Here is an 18,413-nt window from a genome sequence, read left to right on the forward strand (position 1 = left end):
GGACGCGAGCCGCTCGCAGCCCCCGGCGCTAGCGCACGTCCCCGCCGCCCTCCGGGGAGGCTCGGGCGCCGGCCCCCTTCCTCCCCGCCGACGGGCGGCGAGCCGCGGCGCCTGCCCCGAGGGAGGAAAATGCTCGGGCTCCATGGCTGCCAGTGATGGAGCGGTCCCTGGGCTCCCGCCGCTGCCACCGCCGCCGCCGCCGCGCCCCGGCCGTGCTCCGCGAGGACCCGGCGTCTCTGCGCGCCCGCCCGCGCCTCGTTGCTGGGCTCACCGTACCGGGCGCCCCGCCGCCGCCGCCGCCGCCCCGCTCCGAGCCTCGCCGCGCCGGCCCCCGCCGCGGCCAGCGTTTCCTCACGGAGCAGCCGCCGCGAGCCCAGGGGGTTTGAAAGGGTCCGCGGGGCGTGGGGGGAGGAGGGCCGAGCGGGGCCAGCGGGGCCGGGAGGGGAGGTCTGAGCGACACTGAGCGACACTGAGCTCGGGGCTCGGCCGGCGGTGGCGGCGGCGCCGGGGGTGGCCGGGGGGAAGGCGACACTCGCCCCGCGCTGCCTTCGTGCAGAGAGCGCGACCGGGAGGGCTTTGCAGCCCCTCGCCGCCGCGGCGGGCGGAGGGCTTGAGGGGGCTTCCGAGTTGGCCGGAGAAGGTGGGCATTTCTCGGTTTTCCCACCCCCTCCCCGTCTCTCCCCCCTCCCCCTGCACTCCTCTCCCCCTCCCGCCCCGCACCCCACGTGAAGCGGGATATAAAGGGGGGTGTGAGACTAGAGGGGAAAGTGAATGGCGGAGGACTGAAGGGGTTCCCCCCCCTTCGAGTCCCTGGCCGCCCAGTTCACCCTCGTTCATCCTCCCTTCCCGAAGCTAGCCCTCGAAGGCAGGAGTGGCCGGCGCCTTCGGCCGAGGAGGAGGAGGAGGAGGAGGAGGAGGAGGAGGAGGAGGAGAAGGAGCAATCGCGCCGGGCGGAGCGTCAGGTCCCGCTTTCCTCCCCGGCGTCTTGAATACAAAGATTACGGTGCAGAAGGAAATTGCACTCGCCTCCTCCGCCCCCCGGTACCCAACACAATGCACCAGCCGCCCGAGTCCACCGCCGCCGCGGCCGCTGCAGACATTAGTGCTAGGAAGATGGCGCACCCGGCTATGTTCCCTAGAAGGGGCAGCAGTAGTGGCAGCGCCTCTGCTCCCAATGCAGCAGGTACCAGCGTCGGGAGTAATGCCACAGCCTCCGAGGATTTTCCACCGCCTCCATCGCTGCTCCAGCCTCCACCTCCTGCAGCATCCTCTTCATCGGGACCACAGCCGCCGCCTCCACAAAGCCTGAACCTCCACTCGCAGGCTCAGCTGCAGGCGCAGCCTCTCGTGCCAGGAGGAACTCAGATGAAGAAGAAAAGTGGCTTCCAGATTACGAGCGTCACCCCGGCTCAGATCTCTGCCAGCATGAGTTCCAACAACAGTATAGCAGAGGACACTGAGAGCTACGACGATCTGGATGAATCGCACACGGAAGATCTGTCTTCTTCCGAGATCCTTGATGTGTCACTTTCCAGGGCTACAGACTTAGGGGAGCCGGAACGAAGCTCATCAGAAGAGACTCTGAACAACTTCCAGGAAGCTGAGACACCTGGGGCTGTGTCTCCCAACCAGCCCCACCTTCCTCAGCCTCATTTGCCTCACCTTCCACAACAGAATGTTGTGATCAATGGGAATGCTCATCCACACCACCTCCATCACCACCATCACATTCATCATGGGCACCACCTCCACCATGGGCACCACCATCCATCCCATGCTGGTGTGGCTGGCGCATCCATCGCTGGAGTACCACCCTCAAGCCCAGTGTCCAGAAAACTCTCTACAACTGGAAGCTCTGAAAGTGTTCTATTAGCTGCACCAACTTCTGCTGTATCATCGGGTGGCTCACCTGCATCTGTAATGACTAATATCCGTGCTCCGAGTACTACCGGCAGTATGGGTATCAACGCTGTTACTGGCGCCAATACAATGAATAATGTTACCGTTACTGCTGTGGGTAATTTTAATCCTAATGTGACAAGCAACGTGGTTGGCAATGCTAATATAAATGCAAGCAATATTCCTAGTGCTACCAGTGTGAGTGTTGGGCCTGGAGTTGGCAGTAGTGTTAATGTGAATATGTTGAGCGGCATGGGTAATGGTACGACTTCTTCCTCTGCTGTTGTTAACAGTGTCCCCAATGCAGCTGCAGGGGTAACTGGGGGATCACTTTCCAGTCAGCAGCAGCAACAGCAGCAGCAGCAGCAGCCGACAGTTAACACGTCAAGGTTCAGAGTTGTGAAGTTAGATTCTAGTTCGGAGCCCTTTAAAAAAGGTAGATGGACTTGCACTGAGTTCTATGAGAAAGAAAATGCTGTACCTGCTGCCGAAGGTGTCGTGATCAATAAAGTGGTGGAGACTGTAAGACAGAACCCAGTGGAAGTGACTTCTGAGAGGGAGAGCACTAGTGGGAGTTCAGTGAGCAGTAGTGTCAGCACACTGAGTCACTACACGGAGAGTGTGGGAAGTGGAGAGATGGGAGCCCCTGCTGTGGTGGTGCAGCAGCAACAGCCACCAGCCCTTCCAGGTGTGGCCCTGCAACAGATGGATTTCAGTAGCACTGGTCCACAGAGTATTTCAGCAGTTAGTATACCGCAGAGTATTTCACAGTCACAGATCTCTCAAGTACAATTGCCGTCTCAAGAACTGAGCTATCAGCAAAAGCAAGGTTTTCAACCAGTACCTCTGCAAGCCACTATTAATGCTGCAACTGGTATCCAGCCATCCCCTGTTAATGTGGTAGGTGTAACTTCCGCTTTAGGTCCACAACCTTCCATTTCTAGTTTGGCTCAACCCCAACTGCCATATTCTCAGCCAGCTCCTCCAGTGCAAACCCCTCTTCCAGGAGCATCACCCCAACAATTACAATATGGACAACAGCAGTCAACGGTTTCCACGCAGATGACCCCGGGCCATGGTAAAGCGGTGACACAAAATCCTACAACTTCTGAGTATGTACAACAGCCGCCGCTCCTTCAAACAGCAGTTACCTCTGGACAGCCCAGTTCTGCAGGAGTGGGAGCAGGAACAACAGTGATTCCTATGGCTCAACCACAGAGTGTCCAGCTGCCACTGAAGCCTGCAACAGTCCAAGCACAACCTGCAGGGACATCTGGCCAGCCTGCTGGCCAGGCTCAGACAGCAGTGTCTGCTGTACCTTCTGGCAGTCAAATTGCAAATATTGGTCAACAAGCGAACGTACCTATTGCAGTGCAGCAGCCCTCTACCCAAGCCACACCTTCAGTTATTCAGCAAGGTGCTCCTCCATCTTCACAAATAGTTCCTCCTGCTCAAACTGCGGTTATTCATCAGGGAGTTCCAACCAGTGCTTCAAGCCTTCCTCAACAATTGGTCATTGCACCCCAAAGTACCTTGTTAACTGTGCCTCCCCAGCCACCAGGAGCAGAATCAGTAGCTCAAGGAGTTGTTTCGCAGCAGTTGCCTGCAGTTAGTCCTTTGCCCTCTGCTAGTAGTATTTCTGTTTCTAATCAGGTTAGTTCAACTGGTCCTTCTGGAATGCCTTCTGCCCCAACAAACTTGGTTCCACCACAGAATATAGCACAAACAACCCCTGCCACCCAAAATGGTAATTTGGTTCAAAGTGTTAGTCAACCTCCATTGATAGCAACTAATATAAATTTGCCTTTGGCACAACAGATACCACTAAGTTCTCAGTTCTCTGCACAATCATTAGCTCAGGCAATTGGAAGCCAAATTGAAGATGCCAGGCGCCCAATGGAACCCTCCTTAGTTGGCTTACCTCAGACTACCAGTGGTGACAGTGGGGGAATGTCAGCAGTTTCAGATGGGAGTAGCAGCAGCCTAGCTGCCTCTGCTTCTCTTTTCCCGTTGAAGGTGCTACCGCTGACGACACCCCTGGTGGATGGCGAGGATGAGAGGTAAGATCATGTCATGTTTCTGTACACATTCCACAGATCCTAAATTAATCTATGGCTTAATAAATGCCAGAAACTAGCCTAAAGCATTATATGTTCATTTTCTTTTTTTGTACTGAAAATGCATTTTCTTGTTAAGTTTCCTTTAGAGACAAGAACGGTTTCAGAGTGGATGCGAAATGGTATAAGTCATCTGTGATAGTGTTTGTCATAATAACTGTTGAACATTAATAGTTTTGGGGGTATTATGTGATTTTGTTACAAAATGCTTTTTAGAAAGATTAATCACTAAAGGGAACTTTTAAGTTTTGCTAACCCGCATAATCGGTGATCTGCTCTTGAATTACCAAAACCCCACTGATCATCTCTTGGCGGGTTGTGGTTCCCACCGTTTGTTTCTAATTTGCTACACTAAACAGTCCTTTTCAGTTCTACTGTGTTTGATCTTGGTCTGTGCAAACCTGCTTTCCAAGTCAGACTCCATAAGGATGATGACCTAATCTGGGTTATATAGTTGCCCTCAGATTGCAGTTGACCAAGTTTTGTGAATAGTTTGATGGTCATTTTTATCTGAACAGTCAAGAAATAGGAATCTCAAAAGATATTTTGTGGGGTAGGAGCGCATACTGTCAAAATAACCAGTTTATTTGCTAGTAGTATGCCACATAGTTAGCTATTCTTTGGCATAGCTGATCAAGGTGGTAGCCATTTTAAAGCGTAAAGAAAGTCTTGGGAGGGTTGAATTTATAGGCATGAAACTAAGACTTTGTTCTGTCAGTCTACTCCACCTGTTCTCTTCTTCAATTAGCCCCACCCCATATTATATATGTGTGTGTATATATATACATATATACGTTTAAAATACATTAATAAGCCAGTGTTTCCAGAATTGGATGGGAAACAATGCACTAATTATGTTTTTTGAATCACATTGTGTCATTAATCTGACTGCTCATGATTCTATTGCTTTAAACTTAAGTTGATTTTTAAAGGAATGTTCTTTACACAAATTTGCCTTCTGAAAATATCCTTGATGAAACTATCATAGGCGTTAAGACAAAGGCTATTCATTTTCACTGTGGAACTTTGGATAAGCTCGAAAAACATTTAATTATTTTTGTATTAGTTGGAGATTTTTGTAATTGAATTTTCATCACATTGGAACATTTATATTCTTAAACGTGTGTTTGAGTTTTTTACTTAGGAAAAAAATGAGAGCGTTTTTTTCAAAAGAGTTGCAATTTTAGAAAAAGGAAACAAAAACCAAGGTTTCAGTGAAGTTTTATGATTTTTTAAAAGTTATTTAAAGGCATGGTTAATAGAAATGATCTTATCTTTCAAGATTTTTATTTCTCAAATAGTTATGTAATTCAGATCTTGTAACCTATACAAATTATAATGCATACAGAACTGTTCTTAAGAACAGACTTTTAAAAAAATTGCCCTATTTATTGTTAAACCTTTAGATTTACCACACGATGCAAGTACTCACCTGTTTAGGCTAGTTAGTACCTATAATTTTAAAGATCATTAAAATTGATGTACCAAATTCTATTTTCTAAATCTACATACCGTGCTCTGAATGTAGCCCCTCTAAAATCAAGTATACTGTATGGATACTGATCTTATCAGAGACTTGAGAGATATGAAATATCAAGTGAAAACCTCCCATATTGAATTCAAACCTGCCATGATTTTTGTTAATTACCATTTATGGTCTCCTGGCATGACTTTAGTCTTTTTTTGGCTCTACTGGTGGTAGGGCATGAGAGGCTTTTCACAGTTTGCTGTTGCAGACAATTAAAGTCAGATGTTGCTACTTACAAGTAGGTTTTAACTGTAGAAAAAGAATTCCAATTTTCAGATATTAGAACAAAATTTTCCATATGAGAATTGAGATAAGGATTAATTAGGGGCAAATTTTGCCCAAAGACTTGAAATTTAAGGGCAAAATATAAAAAATATAATGAATAAAGTAATTTGCCTTCAGAGTGTACCTGTCTTGACTTTTACTACATATTTGAACATTCATTTATGTAAAACTTATCAAAACCAGAAATTTTTTGCTTCAGAGCTATCATTTGGATTCTGAAAAATAAAAGTGTTTATCTCTAAAATAACCTGGAAAGGACTTCATTGTATTTTTTCCCCTACATATTGGATTTTATTTTGGTGTACTTTGAAAAAAGTGTCTTGAAGAAGTTAAATACCCCTTGAAAAGATATTTAAGAGAAAAAAATGATATCGATAAAAAGGAATTAAAAAAAAATCTTTTCTTCCCTTCAAAACTTCCTTGTCACTTGCATCTTCCAGACATGATTACCATTAGTCTTTCAGTGAAAGGACTATTATAGTTTCAGTACTATGACTCAGAAAACATGATAACAATGTAACTTTTTGGTGGTAGGACAAAAGAAGGTTGGTTTGCTTATCTTTTGAAATAATGATTCTGAAATATTATCTTTTGAAGTGAACATTTTAAAATGTCTATTAGTCATGTGGAAAACTCAGTTGACTCCTGGAAAAGACTACAATACTATAAGAAATAAGATTATCTTGTTTTAAAAAGTTTTAAAAAATGTTTTATGTTTGCCTCTACCATAAATGTATATACAACACAAGAAAGATATATTTCTTTTACATTGATCTATGGTTTTTTATGGGTTGAGATGATTAATAGAGCTCGCTCTCAAGTGAAATTGGTCAGGCTTCTATTTATCCTTCAAAACTTAGCCGTTTCCTCTGAAGCATTCTTTTCATTGAGGGAATGTTGTTTCCTAAGGCACTGTACACATTCAATTTTCACAAGGACAAGAACTGAGTAATTTTTGAATGAATTAATGAGAAAACCCTTTCATGATTTGAAAGAATCATAATTAAAAAATTAGATTGCCTCTGACCTAAGAACAGTGGGACCTATACATTAAAGCAATAATAATAATAATAATAATGATAATAATAATAAATTAAAAATTAAAAGGAGTGAGTAGGAAGACTTGCTTTTTAACTTTTTGCTTGAGGTGCTTTGATGTCTGAGTACCTCAATCTTTTAAATAAAGTGCCTGGTACATAGAAGTAATTCAAATATTTATTAAAGATGAATGAGAAATTTTTTGTTTTTAAAAAGATAATATAACTTTGCCTCTTTTTGAGGATGTATTATGAGGTAAAATACTAAGAAGTTTTAAGTTTTATTTAGATTGTACATGAGCAGTTGAATAGATAATACATGACTATCAAAATAAACGATTCCTGCTCCTTTGCTTTTTATTTTTCCTTGCCCAGAGCAATCCCTTTTACCTCCTTTAGGGAATGGCTTCACTAAATGCCTATGAGGCTCTAAATAGCATGCTACTACATATGCAACATAGCTAAATGGTTAGCATTTGAATGGACTCTAGAATTCAGTTCAAATGCTTAGGTTTTGATATTCTGTCATTGCATTGGTTTATTTAAACTCTCTATGCCTTTTTGGCCCATTTTAATAAATGGGGATAATAGTACCTACCTCGAAGAGTTGTTTATAGGAAATGAACTTAGAAAGCCCTTAGAAATGTGTCTAACTCCTGCACTTTGTATAAGAAACTTGTCAAGTATTTCTTGCTTTTGTTTTGAGCTTTATTAACTTAGTAGATAGAAAACGAAGTTTTGACTCGTCACCATCTACTCAGTTGCTTCACCTCTCTAAATACACTACCCCTTCTAATAGCTGTGTGTAAGTCCCTCTTCCCACCGCTGCACCCCAGCTCACTTAGTATGTACAGGATATGAGTATATATACTTATATATACTAGCTAACATAGGCACTACATACTATGTAGCATAACTGGTAATAGGTCCCCAGGTTTTGTATTTTGGGGGTTTTGCATTTTGTGATGGAGCCTTTCTTCACATGTCTAGTCACTCATGGTTTTCTGCTTAGAGCTCAGTGTAAGAGACTAAGGAAAAGTTCTCAGTGTGGTTTGTTGACAACTTCACCTTTCCCCCACCTTGGGCTTAATTTTATTCTCTCTGTGATTCAATTTTTCATGTCTCTTGAGATGTTCAGGCAGAGTAGACATTACCAGTTTCTTTTTCCTGAATAAATCCCTATCATATCTCTGACCTCTGTTCTGGACTGATTGCTTTCTAGATTTACTATATAGTTCTTAGCCTGGGGATTCCCATTCTTTTGTCCAGTAATTCATCACCATTTTCTAGTGACCTTTTTGAGAAGTCCGAACACACCATTTTGATTGTTCATATATTATCTTTGACCTCTTTGGGGTTCCTTTCTCCTTTTCCTTTATCTTTCTCCTCTTTTTCAAAATATTACCTTTTTCTCTCTAATTCTTACATCTTTGTGAGTTTTTAAGATCGCATTTGTTTCTAGGGCTCAGAAATTTTTTTACAGTGATGGGTACTTGTGTGGATTTCTCTTTTTTTCATCTATGCTGCTGAGTACTTGGTATGCCCTTTCACTCTGGAAACAGTTCTGGGCCTTTTTCTTGAATGAGATTGTTGATTATTTCTTTGCATTTTCTCTTTCACAGGCTCCTACTATTTAGATAAAGAACCTTTTAGACCCTTTTGATTTTCTCACACTTTGTCTCTTTTTGTTCTGCTTCTGTTGCTTTATTTAATCTTTATGATATATTTAATTCCAAGAGGATTTGCTTTTGTTCTTTGCTCTTTTGAAAGTATTCTGTTCTAATAACAGTACTTTCTCCTAGCTGTCTGCATATATAAATGTTAAACTTAAAAAAAAATTCTGTCTGATCTGTGTACTCTGATTTTCATCTTCTTTTGATTTGCTTGCTCTTTACCTTTTATATCATAATCTTTCTTCAGATAGAAAAGGCTAGAGGAATAAAATGCTGATTAGAAAATTCCAGAGTCTTGGTAGATATACTGTATGGTAACCCAACTAGGATGTTTGGTTGGAGGACTTTTAATATCAGTTTCTCCATCTTTTTTTCCCTTGATCCTTAGGATCTTGGTATTTTTAATTCTCCAGTGTATTTTCAAGGGTTGTTTTTTTTTTTTTTTTTTTTTGTGTGTGTGTGTGTGTGTGTGTGTGTATTAAGGTTGAAGAGAAGTAGCTGGGATCTTTGAGGCTGGTTGCTTCTTAACAAACTTTTGAATAGTCTTATTTTAGCACCCCCCTCCCCCCGCCCTCGCCACATCTCCCATTTCAGATGTATGTGGTACTGCCAATTCTTGAGTCTTTTGGGGATTTTACAGTTTAAATTGGGTTTGTTCCTGGCTTTCTCCACTGTTTGCTAAAGATTTGATTTTCTAGTGTTTGCTAAGTCATTTGTCACTCAACCATCTGCTTTCCAGCTTCCAAATTTTTGTTGCTATTGTCTTTTCCCCCTTCTCAATTCTTTTTTGTTGACTGTATATCTTAAAAAGTTAATTTGCTTTTTGTCCTTTTAGTATTGGCGTGAAGATATAGATGCTTTTGTTTAATATCATGACACTTATTTTAACTGTAGAATTCTGTGCTATTAAAAAGAATGATGCTGATTTTAATAAAGACATTCTAAAGTTTGATCTTTCATGAGTATATGTTTTAGAAGTAGAATTGCTTGACTTACATTTACCAGAAGTACAAATAGTATGTAACTCATTTTTTCAGTTTATAGAAGTGATTAAAAATGTTAGGTTAGATTTAGTTAATATTTACTATCAGCCTTAATATTTACTTTCAGCCTCTTTCAAATAATCAGTTCAGTCTTGTGAATTAAGGTTTTCTTTTTGTCATACTTGCAAGCAAACTAAAAGTTACATAGTTTACTAGAAGGCAAAGTTTTCTAGGTTATGTATAGAGCTATAAAGCAGATAGTTAGAATTTAATTATATTTTTCCAATTTAAAATCTGATTCTGGGAGGGAGCATAGAGCTGAGAGCTTGAGCTTGAACTCTTATACCCTATACCTTGGGAGCCCCCTGTTTGATCTTTAGCATAATCCTTCAAGCACTGAATCAGGAGTAACATTCCTCTTCCCAGTGCTGCCTGGTGTGGCTAAAACCAAAAACCAAACCAAGAAAACTGTGTTGTTTATACTACTAATAAAGCGAACAAGAATTTAGACTGAAGCCCATTAATATGAATTAATTTAAATGTACTTATTTTGGGGAAAATTATATAAAAATTATCTTAAGAAATAACTTAATTTTCTAATAACTTAATTCTCTAATAATTTGAATTCAGACTTAGTAACATTGGCTTCAGAGTTGCAAAACAAGTAGATTTTGTTTCTTGTTTAATAAAAAGTTTAATTAAAAAATGTGAAACTGCAAAGGAGGACCTGTTTTGGTGCTGCAATATTAGAATCAGGCTGCAATCTTATAACCCTGATAGCTGGTTTCTGCTGTGTCACTGTTAGTGTTGAATATGTCACTTTAAGAATATGCTTTAATAGTTTATTAAAAGAAATAATATGAAAGAAACATTTAAAGCAGATTTATATTATTATAAGCAATCATTTATAATGCATTTTAGTTCTAGATTGACTTTTTCCTAGTCATTCTTAGATTTCGATAGATATTTAGGTGCCATACTGCCCCTCCCCCGTCCTTACCAGTCAGCTTGCCCAGTAAATCTTACTTGACCTTTTAGGTTCATCAAGCCTGGTTGACCTTTGTTTTCCCTTCTTGAAACACCCGTTTGCTTTCAGTGATAGCCTTCCTTTCTTCCCATCCATCTGGCCATTCCTTTCAGCCTCTTTCAGATTTATCACCTCTAAGACTCTCAGTGTTAGAGTTTCATTGGATTTCTGAATCCTTTTCCCATCCACTACCTTTTTTCCCCTCCTAGATAATCATTGCTTCTAGGCCATCAGTTCCTGTGCATATCAATATCACCGGCTCATACTTCCCTTCTTAGCTTTAGACTGTTAGTCATCTTTCATCCTAACATCTCAACTTGCATTCTCATAGGTCTCTCCATCTAACAGATCATAAAACTTAACTCTTCAGATTTTCTTCTCCTTCATTTATTCTCATATCATTTCTTACTCTAGTTCTCTTGACAGACCCAACTCTTTTGTGTCCTATTACCTTTTGTGTATATTCAGTTAAAATTCATCTCTCCCCCCACACTTCTTTAAAGTCACTCTTCTGTATTCTTCTCTTAAGTAGTTTTCTCACTTAGCCTCCTGCATCAGTTTTGCCTGTCTCTTGTATATCTTGTAGTCAAAATGACAAAATGATACTCTTAAAATGAAGATCTGTTTCGATCACTCGAGCTCAAAACCCTGACAGCCATATTTCTTTTAAGACAATTACTTAGTGTTTTTTGCTTACTTCAGGCCTGGTATGCCACTTTCCCCTTTTTTGTGTTCCAGCTGCCTCCTGTCAGTTTCTCTAGTCACTATCCAGTCTTCCTTTTACTTCTACGTTGCACATTCCCATCGCACTTATCCTCTGTTCCTCCTTTAAAATGTTGAGGGTTACTTTTTGCTAGGCCTTCTGATGCCGTTTCTTTGTTAATGCTGTTTTATAGCATCTTGTTCTTTTATAATGTCTTTGTCAGTTGTTTATTTGTGTGTATGTGTGATTACCTGTTTGATTTTAAACTTTGAAATTGAAGATATTTGGTTTGTGACTGTGCATTAAAATATATTCCAATGCTGTCAGATGCCCTCTGTACTTACTTGGTAGTAGATATTCAGTAAAAATCTACTTAATAAGCACTGCACTGTAGCACTGTTGTCCCGTTATTCATCAATTTGCTCGAGTGGGCACCAATACTACCGCCATTGTGAAACTTGTTGTTACTGTTTTTGGCATATCGAATATGCCATGGGTAGCTTGCCAGGCTCTGCCATGTGGACGGGATACTCTCGGTAGCTTGCCGGGCTCTCCGAGAGGGACGAAGGAATTGAACCTGGGTCGGCCGCATGCAAGGCAAATGCCCTGCCTGCTGTGTTATGACTAAAGAAAAAATAATTCTTTTTCTGCATTGGGTGACTTCCAAGCAGTGCTCAGTGGACCCAGGCACCACTTCTGGTGATCCTTGTCTGATAGATCAATACTCAGGCCCAGTGGTCCCAGGTATGCACATGTGGTGCTAGAAATAGAATTCAAGACTTCATGCATGCCAGACATGTGTTTTTAATCCCTTGAAGTATCTTGCCTTACTCCAAGAAGATATCTTCAATATTGGCATAAGACAAAAAGAGCTTATCTTTTACAAACCACTTAATATATTTTATTTTTATTTTTTTTTCCACTTAATATATTTTAAAGGTAAATAAGTTCTATGTAGTTGATCCTGCAATAGCACTACTCTCAATAGAAATGATTGAGAATTCACCATATTTTGCTTTGAGTGTCAGTCAGGACAATACTTAGTTATTGCTTGCAATATATACTTTGTTTAAATTCTAATTTTGTATTTACCTGTTTATGCCAATAAATTTTCCAACTTAAATAAAACAAAACTGTTTCATTTATTCCATAATTAGAATATCAGTATTCTCTGCCTGCTTTTAGCTCTTTAGCCGTTTAGCATATATAATGATTCTTGAATGTCTTCAAGCATTACTTTGGAAGTTAGGTAAAAAATTTCAGCTGTTGAAATTATAAACATTTAACTTGTTTATATTAGGAGAGTTTATTAAATATTTTAGTGAGCACTGAGCTCATTCCTTAAAATTCTTAACTGATTGGTGCTCCTGGTGACTATTCTAGTTGTTATTAAAGCAGTAAGTTAAGGGTTATGTAAATGGAGAACCATACGGAAAGCTTGGAAGTGATCAGAATTAATACCAAGCTTGATTGATTATGGGCATTAAATAGGAGTTAAGAGCATTAAGGGGGCTTGCTCTTCAATCCCTTGGATACAACTCTCGAGTGCTTGTCTCTGTTTCTTTGCTTATTTTTACTCTGGAGAAGCTCCTGTTCTCCTTTGACTACATATTTCCCTTCCTTCTCTCCTCTCACATCTTTCTAAGCAAGTTTCATTCAATAAAAACTATCTTGCTTCACTTAAAAAGAGCGTTAAAGGATGAGATGGTGAGAACTGATGCTGTAGTGCAATGATTGTCATAGACTCTTTTTCAGAGTCTAAAGGTTTTCATGTCCTATTTGTGGACATGCCAGTGTTGCTGTCTGGTTGTCTGGTTTAAAACCATGTTTGTATGATCGGAGAGGAGAATTACATGATTTTATTTTTTATTACGGATTAACTTTAGATCATGGTGAATGATAGTGACTTGTTTTCTGTGGAGTCATAACAAAGCATTTAAGTTTTATGTGAGTAATGGATAAGACAAATGAGAACATCTTATATTTTCAGGCTTTCTGTACTATTTTTGTGTCATCAGCCGTTGAGAAACTTTCATGAAACTCACTAAGGAACTCCTACTACTCTATGTTCATACCTGGGCATTCTTTTTCTCAGTAAATTTTAGAGGGATTATAAAATTGTTCATTGTTGAGATGTCATTCTTTCCAAGTCACCTGGTTATCTAATTTCTTAGATTGTACTTTCTTAGTGTAAAGGTGCAAGATGGAAAAAAAAAAACTATTGACTAATTTGGTATGTTTCAAAGGTGTAAACATAACATTAAAATAATATGTAGCATTAAGTTTTTATTATTTATCCACAGTATATTTCTAATGGTGATACTAATAAAACTCCACTCTTGTGTGATTTATTTTGGTGGTTTATAACGGAGTGCTTTGAAATAAATGATCTCTTCTTGAGTCCCAACAGTCTTAAGGTTCATAGGATGCTTTTGATTAATTTTCACAGAGGAAGAAACTGAGTCTCAGTTCATTATTTGTTAATAGTTAAATACCTAAGGCCTATAATATTTTCAGTTTGTTCATATGCTTTACAGTTTAGCAGTAGTAGTAGTAATAGTGGTTGAAAGTTATAGCCCTCATTATGTGTAAGAGTGTCTTAGGCATTTTACATATAGCTTTCAGAATAGTCTTATGAGATGTAAGTATTACTTTTATTCCTATTTTTCAGGCAGAAAAATGGAGGCATCTCATTCAAGGCCATAGAATAAGTGAGAGGTAGAATTGAAATCCAGGCAGTCAAGTTTTATAGTTTATTCTTTTTGGGGGTGTAGGGAATTGGATTTGGGGCCATACCCCAAACTGCTCAGGGCTTACTCCTGACTGCACTCAGATCATTCCTGGGATGTTTAGGGTATCAAATGCAATGTCAGGGATTGAAACTGGGTTGATCACATGCAAGGCAAGCACCCTACCATCTGCTCTGTACTATTACTCTGGCTCCTATAGTTTATGTTCTTAATGATTTTTTTGCTCTATAAACTCTGTGGTATATGATAATGATCAAAAATTCTGATAAATGCATTGGAAGACACTGGGAACTGCAGTTATTTCTTAGCTCATCATTACTTCAAAGTCTTTTTACTGTTGTTTTCAGAACATACCCAGCACTGCTTAGGGGCTACTCCCGGCTTAGTGCTTAGAGGTTGCTCCCAGTGGTACTTGGGAAATCATGTAGAACCGGGGACTGAACCCTGAACTCCAATATACAGAGCATGCACCCACCCCTTTGAACTATCTAACCCTTCCCAGATCTTGAATTTGGAATTTTGGTTGGGTATAGTACTCTTGTTCTTAACTAAAAATAATAGCTCCTTTGAAAAAGAACCTTACTTAGTAGTTTGTATTCTCTGTGCCTTCAGTAGTACTTCGCCAATATTAAGTTATGATACTGGTTGAACAAACATCTAGGGCAGGTATATAATTGTTGTCTAATGCCTTTTACCGTTTATGTGCATAGCTCTTTGGGAGCAGAGATCACCTAGATGTTGCTGTACCCCTGTATCTTTTTTTTTTTTTTTTTGCTTTTTGGGTCACACCCGGCAATGCACAGGGGTTACTCCTGGCTTTGCACTCAGAAATTACTCCTGGCGGTGCTCAGGGGACCATATGGGATGCTGGGAATCGAACCCGGGTCGGCCACGTGCAAGGCAAATGCCTTACCTGCTGTTCTATCGCTCCAGCCCCAATCTTTTTTTTTCCCCCTGATATCTTTTAAGATAGATAAATAACCAAACAATTGTTATCCTAAAGAAATCCATAAGATAAATGGTGGAAATTATGTGATTATTAGTTTTATGTAGTATACTGTGCTAACAGTTTTAAATAATAAATTAAAAATTTTAGAGTGGGGGAGGCTGGAGTGATAGCACAGTGGATAGGGTGGATTCCTAGCATCCCATATGGTCCCTGAGCACCACGAGGAGTAATTCCTGTGTCCAGAGCCAGGTGTGACCCCTGTGCATCGCCAGATGTGACCCAAAAAGAAAAAAAATTAGAGTGGAAATGTTGAAATCTTTTTATATTTGGAGGGACAAATTCAGAGAGGTTAAGTGAATTCTTTGAGGTTGTGCTACAAAAGGTTTCTTAGACAAACGAGCTATAACCTAGTCTCCAAAATGACACATGAAATTGCATTAAAGGTTACAGACGGCATGGAATTGATCTTTGGTAGGTCAAGACAACAATGTTACTTGAATGGTTTTCTGAAAAATTTGGAGTGAAGGTGAATTTCAGGCATAAGAATATTAAAAATGGGATGAAATGTGGAGGTGTGTGTATGGGGGGAGGGAACCTGAGAACAGTGGTGGAAGGAAGTTGATACTGGTGGTGGGATCTGTGCTGGAACATTGTATGTCTAAAACCTAACTAGGAATGACTTGTAATTCATCGTGCTTTACGTTAAAAACATTTTTAAATGAGAGGAAATAATATTCTGGGTGTCAGGCAACAGGTGGACTTAGTAGAGTAATTATCACCAAAGAAATGATCAGAAGTGACTGAAGATTGAATTGGAGAGTGATTTTGGACCACAACACTTGTTCAGTAAATTATGTTTAAGAAAAGAAGTCTGTAGGGTACTGTTTGGATTGAAGTGGGGCATACACTTGCAAGCATGGATGGACTTGTGAAATTTTTTTCTGTTATCTATTAAAGAAGAAAGTAAGTTGGGGGAGATAATGATTCCATAGGCAAACCCTTTGCTTAGTAGATTTTTCTATTTATAAAATATTGTCTTCACATTCCTAGCTTCTCTCTCCAAAGAGTGTTTCTCATCTCATTATGGAAAAGGAAAAGATAATTTCCCAGAAAACCTATTTATAGCTACAATTTTAAAGATCGGAAAGATGAGTAGTTATGAACTTTAGGTGGTTTTTTTTTGTGCGTGTGGCAGTTTAGTGTTTTCATAAGTTTTGTGTCATTAATACAAAGCAAACATTTTGGCTAGTAGTGAGAATAAATAAGTACAAGTGCCTCTGAACTAATGTTTTAGGATTAGTTCTTTACACAAATGATCATGGAGAGTTTAGTCAGCTTTCTTTTATACTAACCAGACCTCCGTTGTTGGTTTCTTCCAGGCAAGTGGAAAGAGGAGGAATTATTTCTCACCTATCCTCAGGGCACTCCTAGAGCTCTACTTAAAGGATAATGATATAGTTTTATTTAAAGTATGGAAAGCATTGGTGCTATCATTAATGCTAAGTGTGAATAATTTTATTGACATTTTCTTTTTTTCTTTCATTATTTTTCTAAATTGAAATCTTAAAGTGCCACAAGACTAACTTACTCTGTTCCGTATTGGTTCCTTTCCCCACTATGTTCATCTTTTTTTTTTTAATAAAATAATTAAAACTTTATTTTATTTTATTTTATGTTCATCATTTTTAAAGTATGAGAATATATTAATGTTTATGGATTGACCTACGTGCAAAGCAGTTAATTTTTTTTTTCCTTTTGGGTCACTCCTGGTGATGCCCAGGGGTTACTCCTGGCTCTGCACTCAGGAATTACTCCTGGTGGTACTCAGGGGACCATATTGGGATGCTGGGAATCGAACCCGGGTCGGCTGCGTGCAAGGCAAACGCCCTACCCGCTGTGCTATTGCTCCAGCCCCGCGAAGCAGTTAATTTTTAAAGACATTTTAAAATTATCTTCTAGATTATCATTTTATAGGTATCAGATGGGATCTTATTTAATAAATATATGCAGAATAAATGTACAGCACTTTAGGAAAACTAGTAGTTGAATTCAAGTATATGTATTTGCTTTTGTACATGCACGTAATATGCATGAAAGAAAATGGTAAATTTATAGCATCCATATTTAATGTATAGGATGACCTTTTTTTTATCCTTTCAGCTCTTTTCATACATTTTAATTTTATTTTATCTTAAAATTACTGTTTTTATCTTTGTAAATGTGATTGAAACATCTTAGAGAATGACTTTAAATGCAAGTATAAATGGAAACATGCTTACTTAGATAGACTGTGATTAGAGACACTAAAACAGCAGAATTGGACATCACAGTTATAAAGATCACTAGCTTTGAAGGAATTGACATTTCAGAGAAGTTTGATAGGCCTGGTACTTAGTAAAGCTCAACATCTATAGATAAAAATTACAGAACATTTGGAGCCAAAGAGAGAGTACAGTGGGATGGGCACTTGCTTGCACACAGCTGACCTGGGTTAGATCCCCGGTATTCTTTATGATACCCTGAGCACTGCGAGGAGTAATTTCTGAGTGCAGAGCCAGGAGTAACCTACGATCATCACCGGGTGAGGCCCCCAAACAGAAAAAATATTTTCAGTAGTAAAGTTAAAGTCCCTATTAGAAGCTGTGATTTGACAAACTATTGATTTTGTTTATATTAAATCATTGATTTAGTGAAATAATTTGTAATAACTGACCTCTTAAGGGTCAGAGAGATAGTACAGTGGGTAGGCTGCTTGCCTTGCACATAGCTGAACCAACATTCAATTCCTGAGCCCCTCTAGGAGGTGCAGTCAGCTCTGATCCAGGAAAAAAACCAGTATCAACAAAAAGACTATTACCTTTTGTGTGGCATCCTGTTGGTATTTAGATATTTTGTTATAGTTTTGTCTCCCTCAAGTTTTTCTTTAAGTATTTTTATTAGTTACCTTTCTCAGTACAGAACAGATAGCTGTCTGGAGAGAAACTGAAGCTGATTTCTCATTTCAGCTGTTTTTAAAAAACTGGCCATCCCAACCTATTTTCTTTCATAAGGAGATTAATGTTTGTAAGATTAGTTTTATTTTTTGGTTGTGTTCTTCAGACAGTTATAAAGTATCTTCAGTTATGATAATTTGGTTTTCTGTTGAAATACACATTTTCTTAAAAATTCCTTTTTGAAAATGGTGATTGTTGAAACTTATTAGTTTATTTTGGGGAAAAGTGCTTTATTCTTTATATATGACTTTTGTTTCTTCAGGTGTATTTTGGGTGTAAGGTGATGGTGATGAGGTGAATTGGTAAATCCCTGATTTTGATTACATTGCTGTCCACTGGTCAGGTGCTGATAGCTATCAAAAAAAGCTGGCTCTTTTATTTATTCTCTTTTTTAAAAATCTCTTTCAATGCAATTTATCACAGCCTCTCTTTTCGAGTCCAGTATGTCTTATTGTTGCTTGATGTTCCA

At 39.5% G+C, this 18,413-nt stretch overlaps 1 protein-coding gene across 1 annotated transcript in view; it reads left to right on the forward strand.

Moving 5' to 3' along the window:
- The first annotated feature begins 404 nt into the window (after positions 1 to 404).
- The window catches only part of TSC22D1 (TSC22 domain family member 1), a 111,286-nt gene continuing 93,277 nt past the window's right edge, over positions 405 to 18,413 (forward strand). Inside the window, exon 1 of the mRNA XM_004604584.2 lies at positions 405 to 3,959. Within this exon, the coding sequence (XP_004604641.2) occupies positions 1,054 to 3,959 (2,906 nt within the window). The 5' untranslated portion in view covers positions 405 to 1,053. The remainder of the gene's footprint in view (positions 3,960 to 18,413) is intronic.

Source organism: Sorex araneus, chromosome 1 (assembly GCF_027595985.1).
Source record: "Sorex araneus isolate mSorAra2 chromosome 1, mSorAra2.pri, whole genome shotgun sequence".
Lineage (NCBI taxonomy): Eukaryota > Metazoa > Chordata > Mammalia > Eulipotyphla > Soricidae > Sorex > Sorex araneus.